Source organism: Hemicordylus capensis, chromosome 7, assembly GCF_027244095.1.
Source record: "Hemicordylus capensis ecotype Gifberg chromosome 7, rHemCap1.1.pri, whole genome shotgun sequence".
Taxonomy (NCBI): Eukaryota; Metazoa; Chordata; class Lepidosauria; order Squamata; family Cordylidae; genus Hemicordylus; species Hemicordylus capensis.
In genome coordinates this window covers 7,312,895-7,335,385 of record NC_069663.1, presented here as the reverse complement: position 1 = coordinate 7,335,385, position 22,491 = coordinate 7,312,895, and the positions used below count along the sequence as shown (strand labels likewise).

Here is a 22,491-nt window from a genome sequence, read left to right as displayed (position 1 = left end):
GTGACCGCATTTCAGGGTCTAATCTGGAAAGCACCCTGGCTACGGCCACTGCCTAACCCTACACAAGAAAGCTGGATCTAAGAGCACCACCTCCTGGTTCAAAATAGCGGGACAGCAGAATGCACAACACCCAATGCTGCCACTTTGATCAAAATCGGAGCTCTCAGAGCTGCTTAAAAATAAAAATAAACCATTGAGAATTCTGATGATCACCAATCTCCTCTATTAGTACATGAGCTGGCGGGGGTGGTTGGTACCATCTGGGATTGGGCTAAGCAGACTCGGTCTTCCAGCTGTTGCTGAACTACAACTCCCAGCTCCCCCAGCCACAATACTTTTTCTCTCTTTCTTGTTCCAAGTCCAGCTTTACACAGAGAAATAACAAATAAATAAGATGGATCCCTGTCCCTAGAGGGCTCACAATCTAAAAAGAAACCTAAGATAGACACCAGCAACAGTCACTGGAGGTCCTGTGTTGGGGATGGAGAGGGCCGCTGCACATCATGACATGTTTTTGAGATTATTTATTTATTTATTTAAGCACATTTATATACTATACTGCTGCTGCTGGTACTACAACTACTACAAATATTTATATTCAGGGGGTCATACATGCTGCTGATCACAGAAGTGCTGGCCATCATGGGGACGGTGTTTCCTTGTGCAGACAATTGCCACTGTAACTGTGAGCAGCCAGATCATTTGAACCTAGGAACCTAGGAAGCTGCCATATACTGAGTCAGACCACTGATCTATCTAGCTCAGTATTGTCTTTACAGGCTGGCAGCGGCTTCTCCAGGGCTGCAGGCAGGAATCTTTCTCAGCCCTATCTTGGGGAAGCCAAGGAGGGAACTTGGAACCTTCAGATGCTCTTCCCAGAGCGGCTCCATGAACATAGGAACAAAAGAAAAAATGCCAAAAGACCAAATTGAAAATAGCCTCAGGTTTTATCCATCCTTTGTATTATTTGCCTTGAAAACTTGACTTTTCCTTTTGGGCTGATGGTTGGCACCCAGAGACTTAGTCTCAGGACGCTGTCCCTACATGGGGGGAGGGAATTGGCAACTCACTTGCCTGTCTTTCTCTCAAGTAAACAGGTATGCAACCAACGGTGCCTTGAATTGTCTTTCCAAGAAGGATTGGAAGGAATTGATTGAATAGATTGAAGGAATTGAAGGAATACCTGGATCCAGCGCCAGAACGTGATCCCAAGGGAGTCTCCAGAGGACATAAACACTGACCCAGGAAAACTAACCATCACCAGCAGCAGCTACCCAGGGGCAGTCCCTATCTGCATTTCCAATCCAACCCAATGGTGACAGAACGTCCATCTGCTACCCTGTCCTGTGTTTGAAGAAGAAGGCCTAATGCACAGTTCATCTTCATGCTCCTAAGTGCTATAGGAGAGGGATAGACAACAAATGCCTGGAGACTGCCACTTTTCTCTGGAGTCATACATGCAACAGCATCTCCCCAAGCTGTAAAGCCCTGGAACCATCCTACCTGGGTAAGATACCTTGCCAAAGACACTATTTCAAATTCTGCCAAAGACACTATTTCAGATTGCCCACAAGGGGGGGGGGGAGTCAAGGCTCCCAAACACATGAACATTCGAGCTTGTCTATGGACACTATCCAAACAAGCCAAAACAACACGGATCAGAGAACATCCAGGATAGCCAAAATCCTGCAACGTTGTACAAGAGCATTTGGTTCTCAACTGAAGGACTAAAATATTTTTTTTACCAAGGACTCTTAGGGTTTTTTTAATTTTAATTCTAAAGCTCTCCATGGCTTCCTTTTTGGCCATGACAGACTCTAGCGGACACTAAGGGGGGTGGGAGTTGATGATTTACACCACTTTCTTATATTACTTTCTTGTAGTGACTATGTGCTATCATTATGTTGAAAACCATGCTATCTCCTGTGCTGTAAGGACATGGACCTCACATGCTTGCTCTCCGGTCATTTCCCAGAGCACTTACCTGCAAGTCTGCACCTATCCCCAAATTTGTGCTCTAAGACATTAAGCTAGCCCAAGCTTGACCTGCTAATTTTATAGACACTTCTATTTAAGCAATGTGATTGTACCTGACTTGTCATTGCTATCGCTTTCCACAAGCTGATAATCCATTAATCACTAGAAGCACCTGGTTCCACAATGCAAGACTGTTATTGATACTTTATTTGGGATAAAGATGGGTTAAAACAATGTTGCTTGCTATAAGTTATATGATCTTTATATGTACAGCTTGCTGCTATGTGCAAAACTTTTTATCTATATCAAATCAGAATTATACTAATTATGTTTGTAACTCTAGGATATAATATGCAATGTATCTAGTTTTATTGCCATATGTACAGCCCATTCAGCACCTATATGTCCCAAATCCTTTAGCTACACAAAACACAGAACTATATTTCCAAGATTAGGAGTTGATGTGTTAGAAAGAGCTAGTATTAATATTTCCAAACAGTTAGGACTTTCATTTAACTAAAATGGAGAGCCTATTGATTTATGGGCAAAGAAGATAATTCTAATTATAGTATGTATTTTCCTTTTATTGATAATCACATGTTGCTGCTTATAATGCATTCTAGCTTGAATCCAAATGTTTATGAGAACCTTTCAACCTTGCCATAATGTAAGACCCATACATACAGCTGTACCTTTACAAGCCCATATATCCTGAAGATTCAGGATGATCCAGTGTTTCAGGGGGGAATTGGTGTGTTTTAGAAAACCAAAGTAACTCCATTTTACTTAGAAAACCTCAGTCTGACTTAAAGTAACCCCAGCCCAGCTCAGGCCCATCACGGCCTCTCATGATCAACGTCGTTATCTCTCTCCACTAAATTGTATCTAAGGAAACTTGGTTCTCACAGGATTCTCACTGTTCTTTGCTGACAATTAAGAAAACAGGATGTAACCAAATAAGGAGTAATCACCAGATGAACAATGAATCATTCGCATGCGTACTAGATACTTAGCCCACCATTTTATTGCCACGTATACTATGTCTAGGGTGTCAGCATCATTCAGATTGTTTGTATAAATGTAAGATGCACCTATAACCAATTTGTATTCAGTGCAGAGCCAAAGTCCACTGGATACCTTGCTAATCTGCAGTAGCAATAAACGCCTCAAAAGAGATTTCCACTGTGTCTGTTTGATTGGCTAAAAGGCGGACCCAGGGACGAACCGAATTCACATCACTGTTGTCCCCTTCCATGTGTGATCAGGGATGGACTACAGTCTGGATCCTGCAGGGTTGCCAACCTTTTTGCTAGCCTGGCTTCTGTGCCTTGAAAAAGAGCTTGACAGTCCAAAATTAAGCAGATGAAGCTTTTGCTGCAATGGAAATGAAGAGATGGGGAAATCTTCATCGGTTTAATTTCTATATGCCAGGTTTCCTGTAAAAGCATAAGAGCAGGAGCAGGTAGAGAGTTGGCAACCCTGCCTGCTGGTGCCTCGTGCCCAGCATTGGGCATGGGAGTTCCGCCATCCTTGTGTACATTCAAACATGGCGGTTGCTGGGGGGGGGGGCTCCCCAGCCAGGAGTGTTTACCGGTCGCGACGGATCCTGATGGGGCTGGAGGTTCCGCTGCTGCCTTCAGTCTCTCTGGACTCGACCGTTGGCAGGAAGACTTTCTGGCCTCTCCTGCTGCTAACAGCAAATTTCCGTCCAATTTGGATCGTGAAGGGAGCGCAGAACATGGCCTCAGGCAAGGAGTCCAGAGTGAGTGTCCACCGCCCTGCCCCAAATGGTTTCAATGTTTTTTGGGCGGGGGAGACCCCCAGGGGTTGGATTTGGGTCCAGGTGGAGACATTTAGGAAGCGACACTGTCCTGGCCCCTCTGGGCTGACCTTGTAGGGCAGGAAGGGAGTGGCCCAGTGCAGCTTCACGGGGTCCTCATGGAGCAGCAGCCCTCCATGGATGGCTCAGAGCTCCATCAGCCCCCTCCCTCCTCCAGGACCTCATCCAGCGAGGAACGTGCAGAGTGGAGCCACCTGCACAGAGGAAGGGAAGGGGTTCCTGGCCTCTCTGAGCTCTCTGCAGTTCCCCCCTTCAGAGGGGCAGGATGGCCATATTAGGGAGTGAAGAAAACAACACTGGTCTTTCTTGGCTAAAAGAAATGAAATGTTGAGGTGGGGGGGGATGGAGGGAAGATAGAAATGGCAGGATCTGCCAAGTGGCATTTATGTGGAGGATGAGAATTGCCCCCTCTTGATGTAGCCTGGCTCCTCTGCTTTGAGCAAAAGCTTGAGCAGATTGAGCAGGTGAAGCCATTCCTAGCCCAAAGAAATGGGAAACTGCTTCACCAGCTTAAGATCTGCATGTCAGGCGTCTGCTGAAGTCACAGGAGCAGGAGCAGGTAAAGAGTTGGCAACCCAGCCTACTGGTGCCTCGTGCCCACCACTGGGCCTGGGAGTTCCACCATCCTTGTGTACATTCAAACATGGCGGTTGCTGGAGGGGGGAGTCCCTGGCTGGGTGTGTTTACCGGTCGCAACGGATCCTGATGGGGCTGGAGGTTCCAATGTTGCCTTCAAACTCTCTGGACTCGACCGTTGAAAGGAAGACTTTCTGGCATCTCCTGCTGCTCACGGCCAATTTCCGTCCAATTTTGGCCGTGAGGGAGTGCAGAAAATGACCTCGGGCAAGGAGTCCAGAGTGAGTGTCCACCGTCCTGCCCCAAATAGGTTCAGTGTTTGGTGGGGGCAGGTGAGATCCAGAGGGGTTGGATTTGGGTCCAGGTGGAGACATTTAGGAAGCAACACTGTCCTGGCCCCTTTGGGCTGACCAAGGTGGGCGTGAATGAACTGGCCCAGCGCACCTTCACAAGGTCTTCATGGAGCACCAGCCCCCCCATGGATGGCTCAGAGCTCCGCCTGCCCCCTTCCTCCTCCGGGACCTCTTCCAACGAGAAAGCACAAAGTGGAGCCACCCGCACAGAACAGGGGAAAGAGTTCCTGGCCTCTCCGTGCTCCCTGCAGCTTCCCCCTTCAGAGGGGCAGGATGGCCATATGAGGGACTTGAAGAAAATAACACTGGTCATTCTTGGTATTTGAGCATGACTGGAATGGATGGTGAAAAGAGCCCAAACTCGGGAGCACTTTTAGCATCCAGCAACACCCCTGCAGCGAGGCTCCCCCTCTCTCTTCCTCTTTGGATAGATGGTGATGACCTCCATTTTTTGGAAGGCTTCTTCCTCTGTAGCTTTGCATGGGATTATATGAGTTCTATTGTTTGTTAGCCACTTCATTATTTTTAAATTAAAAGGAAGATATCAATTTAATGGAATGTGGGGGGGGGAGAGGAAGGAGGATAGAAATGGCGAATTCTGCCAAGTGGGAGTTGCAGGTTCTGTGGAGGATGGGAATTGCCCCCTCTTGTTGAAGGGGGTGGGGGGAGACCCCCAGGGGTTGGATTTGGGTCAAGGTGAAGACTGTCCTGGCCCCTTTGGGCTGACCCTGGTGGACAGGAAGGGACTGGCCCAGCCCATCTTCACAGGGTCTTTATGGAGCAGCAGCCCCCCATCGATGGGTCAGAGCTCTGTCAGCCCCCTCCCTCCTCCAGGACCTCATCCAGCGAGGAAGTGCAGAGTGGAGCCACCTGCACAGAGGAAGGGAAGGAGCTCCTGGCCTCTCCGAGATCCCTGCAGCTTCCCCCTTCAGTGGGGCAGGATGGCCATATTAAAGGAGAGGAAAGATTGTGCTGTTGGTCAGTGTCGACTCCTGGTGCCCACAGAGCCCTGTGGTTATCTTTGATAGAATACAGAAGGGGTTGACCATTGCCATCTCCTGTGCAGTCTGAGATGAGGCCTTTCAGCACCTTCCTTGATTGCTGCTGCCCGATATAGGAGTTTCCCATTGTTTGGGAAACACACCAGCAGGCATTCGAACCAACAGCCTCCTGCTCTCTAGGCAAGTTGCTTCCCTGCATCGCCATTAGGTGGCTTTAAAAAAATATTCGTCATTCTTGGGAGCTGGAGATGCCTGGATTGGATGCTCAAAAGCCTGTTTTAAAACAGTTACACTGGCTGCCAATTTTTTTCCGGGCAAAATACAAAGTGCTGGTTATTACCTTTAAAGCTCTGAACGGCTTGGGTCCAAGATATCTTAGAGAGCGCCTTCTTTTATATGATCCCCACCGCACATTAAGGTCATCTGGGGAGGTCCATCTCCAGTTGTCACCGGTTCGTTTGGTGACGACTCAGAGGCGGGTCTTCTCTGTAGCTGCTCCTGGACTGTGGAATGCACTCCCAGCGGAAATTCGTAATCTTGATTCTTTACTGTCCTTCAAGAGAGCCTGGCCTTTCAGGGTTTTTAATCAGTTTTAATTGTTTTAATACCTGGTTTTCAGGGTTTTAATTGTTTTGATAGTTTGTTTTTTAAATTGTTTTAAATTGGTATTTATATTTGTATCTCTGTTTTAATTGTTTTTAATGTTTTCTGTTTTAATTGTAAACCGCCCTGAGCCATTTCGGAAGGGCGGTATATAAATGAAATAAATAAATAAATAAATAAAAGGAGTCAGGCTCGGGAACATTTTAAGTCTCCAGCAACACCCCTGCAGAGAGGCGCTCTCCCTCCCTCCCTCTTTGGATTGATGTTGATGATGACCTTGTTTTGAAAGGCTTCTTCCTCAGTAGCTTAGAATGAAATAATACAAGTTTTATTGCTTGTAAGCCTCTTTGATATTTTTAAACTAAAAGTAGGATATAAAAGAAATGAAATGTTGTGGAGGAGGATGGAGGAAAGATAGAAATGGCAAAATCTGCCAAGTGGCACTTATGTGGAGGATGGGAATTGCCCCCTCTCGTTGAAGGGGGTGGGGGTGGGGAGACCCCCAGGGGTTGGATTTGGGTCAAGGTGAAGACATTTAGGAAGTGAGACTGTCCTGGCCCCTCTGGGCTGACCTTGTAGGGCAGGAAGGGACTGGCCCAGACCATCTTCACGGGGTTTTCATGGAGTAGCAGCCCCCCACCGATGGGTCAGAGCACCATCAGCCCCCTCCCTCCTCCAGGACCTCATCCAGCGAGGAACTGCAGAGTGGAGCCACCTGCACAGAGGAAGGGAAGGGGTTCCTGGTCTCTCCGAGATCCCTGCAGCTTCCCCCTTCAGAGGGGCAGGATGGCCATATGAGGGAGTGAAGAAAACAACACTGGTCATTCTTCGGTAAAAGAAATGAAATGTTGAGGAGGGGGATGGATGGAGGACCAAAAGGGCCATTTCTGCCAAGGGGGAGTCGCAGGTTCTATGGAAGATGGGAATTGCCCCCTCTTGATGTGGCCTGGCTCCTCTGCTCTGAGCAAAAGCTTGACCAGCTTAGCCCAAAGAGATGGGAAATGCATCACCAGCTTGATATCTGCATGCCAGCCTTCTGCTGAAGTCACAGGAGCAGGATTAGTGAGAGAGTTGGCAACCCTGCCTGTTGGTGGTGCCCCATGCCAACCACGGGGCCCAGGGAGTTCAGCTAACTGAGCCAAGAGACCCCTTCAAAGTGGTCATCCTCTGATATTTAGCAGGGGGAGAGCAACCTGTCTCCCCTGCGGCTCACGCCAAATTTTGTCCATTTGGGGCCATGTGGGAGCGCTGAACATGGCCTCCGGCAGGGGGTTTAGAGGGAGGGTTCACCAACCTGCCCCAAAGAGGTCCAATGTGGGGGAAAGATCACCAAAGTTCTCAAAGCGGTTTGATGAGAAATCTAGGGTGGGAGTCCCCACTGGCTGCTTAGGAATGACCCCGGTGGGTGTGAACTGGCCCAGCCCATCCTCACTCCTGTTCTCCTCTCTCCTTGACAGGACATGGGAGAAGGATGCCCCTCACTACGCGGCGTGGGCAGCCTTGATGAGGCAAATCCTGTGGCTCCTCTCAGGTACATCCTCCTGCTCCTCCTGGGTTATCTGGGCCCATTCTTGATTTATGGCACCTTGGATTTCAGGACCACTTGGGATCCTCTCAAGAAACATGGCCCCTGCCAGGGTTTCATTGTTGGAGATCCAGCTCCAGATGCCATCGGCCTTTGGCACCAGTAACCCTGATGACCACGACAGGTCTCTCTCTGACCAACACGTAGCCAGAAGTCAGATAGAGGTCTTTTCCTCTCAGCATCTTCTTCTGAATAAAGCAGATTAGTTTAACCTTGTGTGAATCTCCCTGCTTATCATGGACAAGCGGTTGCCCCGGAGACCCTGTTGACTTCTGCTGTAATGGGAGTAAATTAGCTCCTGAATACTCTGCCATAGAAGTCATGACCCCCAACATTAATAAGCCCAACCCCGCAAGAGGTCCCAGTTTGCAAGGGGCACCCAGTCTAAGTTCTGACTATTGGAATGTGGGAAAGACAGAAAGGAATGAGAGCAGGGGCAGGCAAAGGGAGTTCCAAAGGAGAAGAGCCGATCCGTCTGAGCTAGCTGGGTTCTGGGAGAGGATCCAGGGGTTCAGGCACAGGAGGCCAGGGAGGGTTCTCGTGCACATTTTACTCCCTAGGGTTTCAAAGGAGGATGGGTGGGGTGGGGGGATCGGTCCCCTAGTCTGCTCTCTGAGGACTGAAGGGCTGTGGGGCTCCATGGGCTGGTGTGCCTGGCCCACTATTTCTCAGGCCCTGGATTCCAGGTGAGCCCTGCAGCCACCCAGAGCGGGAGAGGGAGACTGGAGCCAGGGTGTGGCTGGCTGCTCCTTCAGGGCTGGATCTGCTGGTGCCTCCTTGAGTGGTTGCAGGGCAAAGGGAGCAACTGGGATGGGGAGCAGTGGAAGCCCCTGTGGGGGGCAGAGGAGGGGGTCATGGTAGCCCCTCGGAACAGGTGATGCTGAGTCAGACCATTGCTCTACTCTGACCAGTAGCCGCTCTCCAAACCCCAACCAAGGGAGCTGAGCTGTTTTAGAGGTTTTTAAATTAGGCAGTATATAAATATATATAAATCCAATGAATGAATGAATCAGGGAAGAAAGAAAGAAAGAAAGAAAGAAAGAAAGAAAGAAAGAAAGAAAGAAAGAAAGAAAGAAAGCACTTTATGTTGTGGAGAGCGGGGAGGGTATATAAATAATAAAATAAAATAAAATAAAATAAAATAAAATAAAGAAAGTCACCTTTATGTTGCAAGGAGCTTGGAGGGTTCTTGCCTTCACCCCTGCCCACTGCTGGAAACTGGCTACTCTGGTTTCCTTTGACACACTCACTCACTCATTTGTGTCTTTTGTCCTTTTTCCCTCGCAGTGACTTCCAGCCACAGGAGATATATGAAGAGTGCTCCGTGGCCAAAACGAGCAAATGGTCACTGGTAAGGGATGAAAACCCAGTCTGTACATGGCAGGGCTGGGAGGGGGTGAGAGAGACCCCATTTCGAGCTAAAATAGAGGGCGTGTGGTAGAGATCCAGTCTTAGCAAGTTGAAGGGATGCTTTGAGAACTTGTCTGGAAAAGCCATATGCCTTGATATTTGCAGTGGTAGTAGCAGTGAATTGGGTGGGTGGGATGAGTGACAATCCGGGCTCAACTACAAGTGACTCAGGCAAAGGTTGGAGACCCTCGCTATGGAGGAAGCATCATGGGAACTTTTGGGATGGGAAGTGCTGAGAGGGAAGAGGGGTGTGTCTACCTATCTTCCAACCTCGCTTCTTCATTCCGTTCTCCTGCCCCAAATCACTCCCTCCCCCAGGGTTCTAGACTTTGATTTTGTTCTGGACTACCAAGCAGAAAACACGTCCAGGAAGGGAGCAGTCTGGAGGGGAACTAGAGTGGGAAAGTCTTCTTTGGGGTAGATGGTGCATTCTTCCCCCACTGCCACTTCTTGGCTCCACATGGCGCCCTTTCTGGTGTCATTGAAAAGGGCCTCAAAACACGGGTCTGCAGCATCATGTGGCCAATAGCTCTGCCCAGCAAAGAGAAGAACTTAGCTAGGCTTTCCTTAATTAAAGGCACCATTAAAGAAACCATAGTGTCCCATGTAGCAGGAGGCCTGACTCTTCTTCGGGATCCTGCCACTCCAAATGTTGTGTAATACCCATGATCTCACCCGACTGCCCAGGAATAAGCGGAAAGCTGGTTTCTGAGGTTCAGTAGATTCTTGGGTTTGGTTTCCTCTCTGAGCCCAGTTACACGTTGGTAGACACGGTTTTGAGGTGCTAAGGAGCCAACTCCTGCTTTAAGCTCCTCTGTTAAGAAAGACCTCTTGAAGGAGGGTTGACGTTTGGACCCCAGATGCCCTGGAAAGGTCAAGTGGGCACCAGAGCACCCATTCCTCTCTCCATTCTCATCCACAGAAGTCATTCTCAGATGGCTCCAGGATTCAGACCGTCAACACTGGGAACGAGATCCTGGAAGATGCACATGCCATCAGTTCCCCCAGGAGGTAGAGTTTCTTCTTGAACTTTTGTGTAGGGAAGGTTTTCTGTCCCCCTGCCAGCCTGGATCTTGGATGGATCCAGTGCCACTGACTGGCAAGAGGTGCAGGGCAGACAAAAATGATGTCTTCATACATTGTGTAGAAGCAGGGGCGTAACTAGGTTGGAGTGGGCCCTGAGACAAGATTCTTAAATGGGCCCCCCCGCCGAGAATTTTTAAAATAAAATAATAATAATAATAATAATAATAATAATAATAATAATAATAATAATAATAATTCGATTTCTATACCGCCCTTCCAAAAATGCCTCAGGGCGGTTTACAAAGAGAAAAAGGTGCCTCTTTGCCCCGTAAGCAGGGGGCTTTTATTCTCACATTTCTGTCCTCATTCAAAACATACAAAAAAACAGATGTACAAAATTGAGCAAATGAGAAGAGAAGAATTATATGGGAGTAAAACCTTTTTTAAAAGGAGTCAGGAAGTGCATCTTTGGAGGCTCAAATGGATACTTTTCAGGCACAACTGTTTCCTAGTCAAAAATTCCCTTTTCATGTGGTGTATTTGCAAAACCAAGGATTTGAGCTTGAAGTTCATCTAAGCGACTTCCAGTCTGCCAGCAAGTAATACCCGGTGGTGGCTCTGTGGACAGCAGATGCAGCTCCCTTTTCAATCGTGAAGCTCTCTGCATTGTGCTCCGTTTTCGAAGTAGAGCTCTAAGAACGGAGCCAAATGCGCTCAGGGGCGTAGCAAGGTTGGAGTGGGCCCTGAGAAGAGATTTTAAAATGCCCCCCCCCCAAAGTCCAGGGCTTCCACACACCCCAGTCTTGCAAGGATTTAAGTCTGATATTTCAAAATATGTATGCTGCCAAGAAATACATTTCACTGAATACACACACACTTCACAATATATAGTGATATACATTGAATACTATATATTTGTGCTACTTTTAATGCCTAGAACACACTAGAAACACTAATTATTAAGATGGGCCCCTTGCTGCAGATTAGCAAAGGAGACTTTCAACCATGCAGGGTGAGCCTATGTTTGTTTTCTCAGAATTCTGAACAAATTCAGTCCAGTTTGATTCCAGGAGGTTTTTCACAAGAGGCTTTGAAAGCCCTTTAACACACATCTCCTCTGGAATGGAGGTGCTGCATTCACATGTGGGCCAGATTGACCCTAAGGGGGGAAAATATAAAAGCACAACACATGCGTCACAGTTCTCACTCATGTCTCAGTTCTCACTCAGACCTGGGTTGCAAAACAACTTGAACAGAAGTGTATTGATGAATGAATGAATGAATGAATGAATGAAGACATAAATAAATTTGTTCCAGAAGTTTTTGTAATTTCCTGCCATGAAACAAGCCACTTATAGGACTTTTTAGAGGTTTTTTTTAAGCCAGCAAATTTTCCAATCAGTCTTCCATGAAATATTCAGAGACTTCTCAGTCTCCCCACCCCCCATCCAAGCCCTATGGCAAGCAGATCCCTACCTGGATATAGGGGGCGGGGGGCGGGGTGTGACCACCAAAAGGAATCCACATTCTACCTGGCCAAGGCTGAGCTGTCTGGCCTGGGAAGAAGAGGGTCTGCTGCAGAGACCTGGAGTGGCCACTCTGACTGCCAGCCTTCTTCCTGGGGCTGGCCAGCCTACTCGAATTCAGGCTTCACGGAGGCCTACACGGAGGCCTCCCTGGAAGCCCCGCCCAGCCGCCGATCAGCTGAGAGGCGCCCGGGAGAAAAGCAGCTTGCCTGCTGCTTGGATGGCCGACCAGGAGGACCAGCAGGAGGGAGGGCAAACTGGGCAAGTGGCTGAAGGGTCTTGGGGCTGGGCAGGGGGCAATGGGGAGTCATGGGAGGTGTCTCTGGGGGGCCCCTCAAGGCAGTGGGGCCCCGAGGCGATGGCCTCCCCCGGCCTCATGGTAGTTACGCCCCTGCATAGAAGCATTCACTCTTCCAAGATGTGGTGGTGATGTCCGCTAGCTTGAAGGGCACAGAGGATAGCTTCCTGGAGGCCTGCTGGATGGCTGTCCCCTATTGGAAGCAGAGTGCTGGGACAGATGCATCTTTGGTCGGATCCAGCAAGGCTCTTCCGAGGTACTCAGGCCATTGTATTTCTTCCTGCAGTGTCTTCACGGTTGAGGAGGATGGATGGTTTCTCCAGACCGTGGACACCGAATGGTCTTGTGAGGTCAGGAAACGATTCCAGTCGCTTTTGTGGATGGGCTGGTGGAGGGGTGAGGGGAGATTGCATCTCCACCGTCAGGAGACAGAGGGGGGTCAGATCCTGAAAGGGGAGGAAATCCAGCTGCTGCATGTTGGCCAGAGGATTACAGTGGGAACGTCGTGGCTAGGGAAGGATTCTGCCACCCTCTGCCTCTCCTTCCAATGGCCACCTTTCTGGGTTGGTGTGCTTTGGATTGGAGGCATCAAACGGCTCCCAAGACCCTGAGACGGGTCAGGAGAGGAGAGGGTCTTCCTGGCAGAGATCCTCCAGGTCTCTTGACTGAAGAGGCATTTCTGTAGAGACAATCCTGGTCCCCTCAGGTAGAAACAGCCCACAGCAGGAGGGATGGCCCTCACTCCGGACTCAGGGGCCCACCTTGTCTCTCCCTTTGGAAAGGCTGAGCTAACCCTGTTTCCTGCGGAGAGGAGAGAAGAGGACATGAAGGGGTGGGATCAAGAAGGCTCTCTGGGCCAAACTATTGATGCCAGTGGGTCCCGTTCCTCTTGGTTTCCATTCCCCATGAAAGGAATGCAGAAGAAATGACAAGAAATGACAACAAGCAGTTAGCATTCCATTCTGGAGCTCGCATGCAGTGATGTTTCTGTTAATGGCTGGTTTTGGGGAGGGAAAGAAAGAGATTTCACAGACCTACCTGTCATGCTGTCTTTGGTCTAGAGCTCCAGAGTTTGGCCAGATGATTCTGATGGCCCTTTTGAAGGATGGTGGCCAGTTTGCTGACCACAGTAGATCATATCACAATGGAGGTTCATGGTTGGACATAGGATGAAACCAAATGGCCACAAGCATGTGGTGGCTGTGCCCTGGCACTCCCAACCAGTTAGAATTAGAACACATGGTTGCTTTTTAATAAGGTTTTTTTGTCTTTAAAAAAAAATCAAAATAATTTAAAGAAATAAAAATGAACTCAAAGAAAATGTCAGGGGAAAAACCCGCTACGAATCCTAGGCCCTAGGAAGATCAGAGTGAGTACACTCATTGTAAACCTTTGTCTCATTTGCAGAGTCCTGACATCCAAGAGGCCAAGATCCCAGAAGACAACACTAGGGATCAGGAGCTGGACGTGGAGAGCTTTGTCAGTTCCCCGAGGTACTCTTTTCTCACCTGGAGGGGCAGCTCCATGGCTCATGGAAGTAGAGGACCTTCCTTAGGAGCCCATGCAAGTTTTTTGGGGGGGAGGTGGTTAGTTTAGCAAGAAGCCAAGGGTGGAGAGAAGCTCCGAGCAGCATGGAGGGTTGTTTCCATGGAGACAGGTGTCTCCATGCCCAACCCGTGGGCTTCCTGCAGGCATCTGGCTGTCCACTCCTGGAAACAGGGTGTTGGGCTGCATGCCTCATTCATCTCATCAAGCAGAGCTCTTTCTAAGCACTCGTGTTCTGATCTCATGTGTCTTCTTTCTTTCTTTTCTTAGTGTCCAGAGGCCAAGCACCGTGTTGAGGAGGCTGCAAAACACCGCTGCTGACCAAGAGCCATCCCTTGGAGAGGTCAGGAAGCCTCAACATCCAGTCCCTCCCTCGGAAGAACTGTGGGTTGGGCGTGTGGGTCCCCCGTGTTGCCCAGGAGTAGAGAGCATGTGGAATGGCCCCAGTTTTGATGCTGCCGGGTGTGCGGCCATCTTCTGACAGTTGTTTGCTTAAAGCTATGGTAAAGGGATAGCCATGCCCTTAACAACACTGCATCACAATGGTGGCACGGTGGGGGTGATAGGATTAAAGAAGATGGCCGCAAGGAGATGGCGGCCATGGCCTTGACTTCTGGTCGAGATCTCACAGTTAAAGGTGGAGCATCCTGTTGCTTTAATGGCAACCATTGAAAAACAGTGACAAATAAATGAAGAATGAATAAAAATACAAAACAATAAGCAAACTCAACCAAACCAATGAGAAATGAACTAAATGAAAAAGGGGAAAGAAATGGGAAAGAAAGAGGAAAGGAGACCCAGTTTTGGCATGTTTTTGCACGTGCCTTTAGTGTCTTCACTAAGGAGCCGACTGAAAGCATGAAGTGGACTGGAAGTGGTCTTTTCCAGTCACCAGAGCCATCGGGGCCCCAGCTGAGTGAGGGAGCGCAGCATGTCTTGGAGTGGGGGGAGTTGATGCCTTTCCCCTCTGCCATTTGCATGAGTGCGCGAAGGCCTGAAATCAGCCCGACCGACCTTATTGCGAGGAAGGCGGGCACGAGAGAGGAGCTCTTTTGCCATCTCTCCTGCCAGCCTCCAGCCAGCATGCCTGGGCTCCAAAGTGGTTTTTAAGAAAGTTGAAAATCAGGAAAGCGGGAAGAGTTGTGTCCAGAACGGGACGATCCCCTTCCGGCCCACTTCCTGCATTCAGCTCACCCGGTGATGACCGCTGGAAGGTGCCAGGCTGGCCTTTTCCCTGCTGAAGCCTAGGAAGCTCAATGCGAGGGCCAGAGCAACCATTTCTCCCCCTTCTCTCCTTCACAGAGTTCTTCCTTCCCGGGGGCCGAGACTCCACATGCCAGCGTGGAGGAAGAGGGGTCGGTAGAGGACTATGCCACCAGTTCCCCCAGGTACCTTTCTCAGCTGAAGGGCCGCTCCAGGGATCATAGAGGCGGATCACCTTCCCAGGGAGCCTTGGTTGATTAGACATGTTCATGGAGGAGAAGCCAGTTGAAGACTATTACCCATGACAGCCAAGGAACCTCCGGGGCTACACGTGTCTTTCACTTGATCCACAGGGCATGCATTGCTGTTCTTATGCCATGTCTCTCCTTTCTCCTCTCAGAGTCCAGAAGCCAAAGAAGTGGCTCATCAAGAAGATGATGAAGAACACCTACACGGTGGAAGACTCGTCCTCCGCAGAGGTCAGAAATGACCCATTTCATCATCCATTTTTTCATGTGAACGGGCTCTAGGTTGTGTGTGTGTGTGTGTGTGAGAGAGAGAGTGCCCTGTTCCCCAGCAGGAGACAGAACATGGAATGTTTCTAGTTCTAGATGCTGCAGGATGTTAGGGATTGTGATTGGTGGGATGGGAGGAAATGCATCTGAGGCATTGGAAAGGGGGCAAAAATGTGGTGAAAGGCTCTTCTGGGCTGAGATGCCAAATGCCTTTTCTACCAAGAGGCAGGTCTTATTTTAGAGCAGGATGTCTTCCCAACCGTCCCTTGGGCTTGGTTCCTCTCAGAAGCCTCGCAAGGTCAACGCAAGCCCTGAAACGCTCCCGTTTCTCTTCTCTCTCCTCCCCAGTGCTCCTCGACGGACGAGGATGACACGATGCATGACATCAGCAGCATCGAGGACGAGGTGTGGGACTCTCCGCTGACCCCCAGTTCGGCCAGGTAGGTACCCTTGTCTCAGCTGAGGATCCAGTAGGGAGCTGGGGGGATTTTAGCGTAGCCAGCAGATGCCTGCAGGGGACAGGGGCAGCTCCCCCATGTCTGAGCCCCATAGAGGGATGTTTCCTCCAACTTGCTCCCTGAGGACTCTGGAGGGGGAGTTAACCCAAGGAAGCCGATTGACAGCAGGTGCAAGACAGACACCAGCAAGTCTATTGCTGGCTGTTAGCAGAGGGAGCTCTGAGACCCCCATGCTGTTGGCATGAGCGGGTGTTGGGGAGAAGGAGCAGGGGAGGGCTCCTGTCTCGAAGCCCCCTTTGAACACTTCCCAGGGCTTCTCAGTGGGGAACGAAAGGCTGGACTTGGGAGATCTCTGGCCTGATGAAGTTCCCCTGCCAGCCACCTCCCAAGGGAGGCTAGATCTTTGCTTAGCATCTCTTTGGGTGCCCGTGTTCTTCTTCAGCTGGCTGCCATCTCCAACAGGACAGTTCTTTGAGAAGCTTTTCTCTCTCCTCTCCTCTCTCAGGAACATCGGCGAAGAGGAAAGAAGAGGACAGCTGGCCCCAGATTGGTTCTCCTCGGTCCATCTGGGAGAGGTAAGGGGTGCAAACCAAGGGTGACTTGACTCCACCCCTCTGCCCCACCTTTCCTGCACTACACAGGATGGCGGCTTGGATGGCAGTCACTGTTCACACGGGAGGTGGGGACTTGCCCTTTCCCCTTGTGGATGTCTTTCCCTTGCAGTTGACCTCATGCACCCTGAGCCAGAGGCAGCACCCTCCAGGCCAAGATGTGGGTGCAGACACCCATGGCACTGGCCTGGCCCTGGGGATTCTCCTGACCCATAACTGTCCCTCGGACTGTGTGCTGAGGCCTGACCCTCCTCTTCTCCTCAGGGGAGAGCAACAAAGAAGATCGGGGACGTCGTCCGGTGTGTGGAGTATGCCAGTGAGGTGGAGGAGAGGTTCCCCGAACTCCTGGTGGGCCTGGTCAACAAGATCCTCACCGGCCTGCAGAACACCACCGAGGGAGTCGGGAACCGAGACAGCCAAGACCTGCCTCCTGAGTAAGTCATGGCGGTGGGGAAAGCGGGGCCAGCAAGTCCTCCTTCCAGCACTCTGGGAGGACAGGCTAGGGTCATTTCTCCCATGTCCCACTCTGATGGGTGAGGAGCATTTCTGGCCTGTTGGGGTGACTCTGGCACGGTGGTCCCTTCCCTCAGCTCCACAGGGGAGACCCCAGAATTTGCAGCCCTCTTGGCTCTGCAGAGAGCCTTAAAATGCGTCTGCAGTGTTAAAACACCAGCTGTGGGGAAAGTCACTTCACCCCTGTGGTCTCCCTCCCATGGTCCAACACAGTCCATCCACCCTTGACACTACGCCACCCCGCAAGGAGACACACACTTTGGTGACAGCAACCTTCTCTTCTCTGCAGGGAGACCGCGCAGATTGTCCGGACCCTGCTGGAGAGGGTGGCACAGGTGACCCCGGAGAAGACCTGCTGGGAATCCCTGTGCTCTACGCAGAGCTGCCTCCAGGGTGTGGCCCTCTTGGTGAGGTAAGTAGGAGTGAATAGGAGATATCTCAGGAGGCCTGGGGGCTGGTGTGGTTTGGGTCAGGTCTGCTCTTTCTGGACCTTCCGCTCAGGACTCAGCAGGGTCTTTTGGTGTTTTGCAGGGCTCTCCTCCAGACACGGTCCTCCACAGTGGCCAGGCTGAAGGCATACCTGGCTTCCCTCTTCAGCCTGGACAAAGATCCAGAAGAGCATTCCCTCGCAGAGGTGGCCTTCTTTGTGGAGGTGAGCAGCGTGTTCCTCAGGGTGGGCTTCCCTGAGAGGAGGGTCTGGCCCCAGAGGCTGATGGATGTTTTCCTCCTTTCCCTCTTTTAGCTGCTCCTGAAAGACCAAGACTTTGCTGCCTTAGAGAAGACCTGGACGCTCCTGGTAGCGTGGCTAGTCCACCCCAGCCAGAACATCCGCTACCTGAGCGAAAGGGGACTTCTCCAAATTTATGGCACCCTGAAGGCGGTGAGTGACATCCCTGGGCATGGAGCATCCCTAGGCATGGAGACTCCTCTCTTTGGGGAGCCCTTCCTGAGGCTGGTGCTCCTAGGCATCCCCAGGTGTGATGGGGAGATTTCTCCAGTTGGGTGGATTCAGTCTGTGGAACCCTTGCCACAGGACGAAGGAGAAATCCTTAAGGGAAGGCACAGGAATGCATCTCTCAGTAGGAGCCTGATTCACCACGTGCTCCAATGCCGCATTCTCCCCGCTCTTTGTGCCTCTGGGATGGCTTGAGTCATCTCCTCCCCAAGGCAGTGGATGGTGGCCAAGCAGCATCAAACACGGACAGCTCTGTGGTCCGTTTAGCAGTGGGTGGACTAGCATGTGTTTTCAAGGATCCACCTTTTCCCTCCCTAGGCCAAGAAAGCCCAGGATTTTAGTGCCGGGATCCTGGGAGGGCTCAGGACCTCCAGTCTGGAAGCCACTTTGGGGGTCCTGGCCTTCATGGAGCGGCTGAGGCACTGTCCATCAGAACACCAGGCCACGGTGAATGCTGTCCTGGCTGCCCTGTGCCGCCCTCTCTTCCACCACGTGAGTACTTGCACGCCAGCCCTCCACCCCGGCTCTGTGAGGGCCGGCCAACCTGCAGGTTCCGACTGGGTTGGAGAAGGGAAACCAGAAACCCCCTAGAGACCTATGCAAGCTCTTCATCAATTATGGAGGTGAGGAATTCCTCCCTAATAACAAGTCCTGTTCTTCTTTGTAGGAGGAAGCTAAGATCCGAAGGGCAGCCATGAGGACCCACCTGGATCTCCTGCAGCACCGCCACCACCACCACAAGGGTACAGAGGAGAACATCACGACCCTCATCGCGGTGCTGATGCATGTGGAGGATGAAGACCTGGAGGTAGCACAGGTGAGGGCCCACTTCTTCCTGCCACCCCTACGAAGGTGTTTAGGCTTCCCCAAGTCCAGCCACCCAGTGGCAGGCCCCAGAGTTAGCCTCACGGGGTGGTGAATCCACGAGCTGTCCTGCTGTGGTTTGGCCCATCCAGGCTCTACTCCTTGAAGCCCCCTAAGAGGTTTCTTGGAATCCCTTGGGAGGATTTTTCACTCCCATTCCGGTCTTTCTTTTGGCAGGCTGCGAAGGACAATCTGAGCCTCCTGGCGGAAGCCCTCCTATGGCACCTGGAGGGCAAGCTGCTGGCGCGGGACTCTTACAGCCTGCAGGAGCTGCTCCACAAGATCGCCAAGCGTCTGGTAAGGGCAGGCCCTCCCTGTCCATCCCTCGGCTCAAATGGCTCAAGGACCTTTGGGCGATGCTTTGCTCACTCGGGATTTGTCTTTGCTCTTGATCCCAGATTCGGCAGCTCGGCACAGAGGACGCCATGGAGATGGAGGCCACCAAGATCCTGGGCTTCTTCCGCAGCGAGCAGCCTTCAGTGAGGAAAACGGCTGCCCTGCTGATCGGTAAGCGAAAAAAGACTTTTGGGTCTCCCTTAGTGGGTCGTCTTGGTGGGCAAAGGTTCATTCTCTTGGAAGGCACTGCCAGAAGGGTGTGGAGGGGCAGGAGCTGTTCCCTCCCCAGGAGGACTGGCCCAGTGAGCGTTAGCGAGGTCTCTTGGCTTAATTTCCTTCCAAGGTGACGTAAGAGTCCCTGGAGGAATGGCTCAATCTGTCAGTCCCAGAGGGAGCAGAGAGGGGAGGACTTCCTCTCCTGAATGATCGGAAGTGGGCTGTCCATGCGCAGGGTCCTGAACTGTGGTCCCATTTTCTTCCACCCTTGTTTTTAGGTCACCTGGTCCACAAAAAGGGCAGCATCCTCACTGAAGGGAACATAGAGACCTTCCATGCTGGTAAGTGCCGGTTTCTGGGTGGGAAGGGGAAGTTTCTGTGAGGGGAGAGGCCTAGATTTAGGGACCACAGAGCTGGAATGGGCCACCTGTCCCCTCAAATGGAAGGTCCCGCTTGCATCCTCAGGGATGCTCAGCAGTAGGGTTTCCCAGAGTGCAGGGGAGAAAGAGTCAGGACTTGCGCCCGCTTGGTGTGGAAATGGTGGGGCTTGGCCAAGGGTGGGGTGATCTCTTCATGCCATTTCTGAACCTTCTCCTTCATCCCTCCAGCGCTGGAGAGCTTGCTTGGCGACCATGACCCCGAGGTCGGGAGAGTTGCCTGCAAGACAGAGAAGATCGTGAAGAAGGCCTTTTCCCTCCACTCCCGGCACGGGCTGCGGGCTGCCGTTCGGCGCTTGTGGGCGGGCTGTAAGAAGAAGAGACACCCGCCAGAGTACGGTGATCTCTCCACCTGGTGAGCAGACCAAGGCAGGGCTTCACTTGAAGGGGCCCCGATGGTTAGGGAGGGGGCTGGGGCTGCAGGAAGGGTGGGCAGGAATCTGGGCAACCCTCCCTCGTGTTGGAATGCCAACTTCGGCCCTTGTGGCTGGTTGTACCAGTAGCCCAAGGGAAAGAGGAAATCTCTATCTTCCCTCTGGGAAATGAGGACACGGATATTCTGCCAGGAGTCCCTGGTGCTTGGTGGTGTCATGGGGGAGAGTGTGAGAAGACCCCCCCATCTCTGAACCAATGTCCTTCTCTCTTTCCAGGAACAACAGCCCCGTGCTCTCCCCTTGAAGATCAGCAGCTGAAGGGAGGTTCAGGAAAGACCGTGCAGCGCAGGGGCCTCCCAGAAGACCTCCTCCAACTGCGTGGACACAAGATCTGTCCACAAGAAGACATCCAGCAGGGAAGTGCAGTTCTGTCTGAGGAGTGAGGGGGAAGCAGGCTCCACTCCCCTGGCCCAAGGAAGCCCCGCCTCTGGGGTGCAGAAGCCCCTCCCCTTGCTTCTGCTGTCAGGCTGTGGGAGGAGGCTACAGGACCACCCTGCCCCCAAGTGGCCCTTTGGAACCATTCTTGGGCTTCCCTTGGGTCCGGGGAGGCTGTGTGGCCCCAGCAGGAGGGCAAGGTCACCGCCTCCCTCCATTCCCACCAGCTGGCCAAGGAGCGCCCCCTCCTCCTTCCACCTTTCTTCCCTTTCCCACTGGCCTGGCTTCCCCTGGCAGGGGAAGCCCCATCCAGGCATCCGCCCCCTCCCCTGCCGAGGGTGTGCTCCTCCACCCCTCCACTCCCGCAGCCACGCCTCACTCCCCCCTCCACTCCCTCCTCCTTCCTCCCAAACCGGTGCAGCAGCAGAGGAGCCTGGGAGACTCTGGGGGCCCCCTGCAGCCCCAGTAGCGCCCCCGGGTGCTGCCCGGTGGCAGGCCAGAGAATCCTCCTCTCCCTCCTGCTCCATGCTGTGGCTGCACAGTAGGGAGCCCGAGGTCAAGCAGAATTCTCTGGCTTGCCCCCCCCTCAACCCCCAGCCCCCTGCCCAATCCCCACTTGCTGGGCTGCCGGAGTGGAAAGGGAGGAGGAGCAGGGCAACCCCACTGACGCTGCTTTGTGCTTCTTGCAGGCTTGTGCTGCTGCTGGGTGGCTGGAGGAGTCGATCCGCCCAGAAGAGGAGACCAAGTGAACGTGCCTGCAAGGAGCGGGGGTGGGGTGGGGTTGGGGGCTGGCTGGGACTCCCCCCAATTTTGTTTGCCCTGCCGTTCCCTTCTTCTGTGTGACCCTGTGCTTCCTCCCTTCCCTCCTACCCTCCCTCCCTCCCCCTCCCTCCCAGGGGCAGAATGGGCTTTGCTGGTCGCCCTGTTGGGGGCCGAGTAGGAATTTTTGGCTTTCCAACAGATTGGCCAAGATGGAAAGTTTTTTTGCCTACTCCATTCTGTCCTGTTTTGTTTCCTTTAGTTAGAAAGTTAAGTGATGACTTGTATCCTAATTAAGTATATTAATAAAGTTGCCCCTTTTGTTAAAAACCATCCCATTGTTTCTGAGTTCCTCTTTTCTTCTCGTCTCCCTTGGAGCGTTTGTGCCCACAGACTCCCAAGCTCACCTCTTGGCTGAGGGAGACGCTGCTACACTGTTACAGGTCCATGCAAATGCCTCTTGCTTGGAAGCACTCACTCAGACAATTGGCTTGGATCACTCCAGAGGAGCCCACTTGAGGTTTGCTGCCAATGAGGTTTGCTGAGCACAGGATCCTGGGAGCAAGCTGCACCTTCCAATCGAGTGCCCGGAAAGCACAGCCTTGGCAAGGCCTGGCAAGCTTACAAACCAACACTGACTCCCTCCAATACAGCCAAATATGAAATGTGATTCCATTCCAGTGATTAAAAAGTCCTGCCAAGTATGAAATGCCATTTGTGCAGGAACAAGGCCTTGACCTCCTCTTGTGCTCTTCACATTTCTGTTTTGAATGCGTATTTGCTTCCTTCCTGTGCTCTGTAATAAGAAGCTGGCAGGAATCAAGAATTCACAGCTCCCATTTGACAGTTTGGTCTGGTTGGGGAAAGAGTCCTGCTGTTTGGTTTTTGGAGGGAGGAGAGGGTTGGATTGGATTGGTTTGGTGTTTTTTTTTAATGGGGGGAGCTCGCATTTATTTTGATTGGTTGGTTTGGTTTTTTTTTCCAAATTCAATTTTTATTATTTTTAACAATATTAATATGTCATTGATTACGAATAGACAAAAGTGGACTTCCCGCACACATCTCTTCGTGAATC

General features: G+C 51.6%; 1 protein-coding gene across 1 annotated transcript; it reads left to right on the top strand.

The window, feature by feature from the left end:
* Positions 1 to 9,256: 9,256 nt before the first annotated feature.
* LOC128332618 (uncharacterized) lies at positions 9,257 to 21,749 on the top strand. Its single transcript, XM_053267118.1, has 20 exons — positions 9,257 to 9,286; positions 10,268 to 10,356; positions 12,482 to 12,545; positions 13,603 to 13,688; positions 14,011 to 14,083; positions 15,043 to 15,128; positions 15,344 to 15,422; positions 15,807 to 15,898; positions 16,422 to 16,491; positions 16,792 to 16,961; positions 17,330 to 17,452; positions 17,572 to 17,692; positions 17,783 to 17,920; positions 18,314 to 18,487; positions 18,663 to 18,812; positions 19,037 to 19,156; positions 19,258 to 19,366; positions 19,690 to 19,752; positions 20,020 to 20,203; positions 20,499 to 21,749. Exons 7-20 carry the CDS (start codon positions 15,378 to 15,380, stop codon positions 20,524 to 20,526), a joined length of 1,587 nt encoding a protein of 528 aa, XP_053123093.1. The 5' UTR covers positions 9,257 to 9,286; positions 10,268 to 10,356; positions 12,482 to 12,545; positions 13,603 to 13,688; positions 14,011 to 14,083; positions 15,043 to 15,128; positions 15,344 to 15,377; the 3' UTR covers positions 20,527 to 21,749.
* Positions 21,750 to 22,491: the final 742 nt, after the last annotated feature.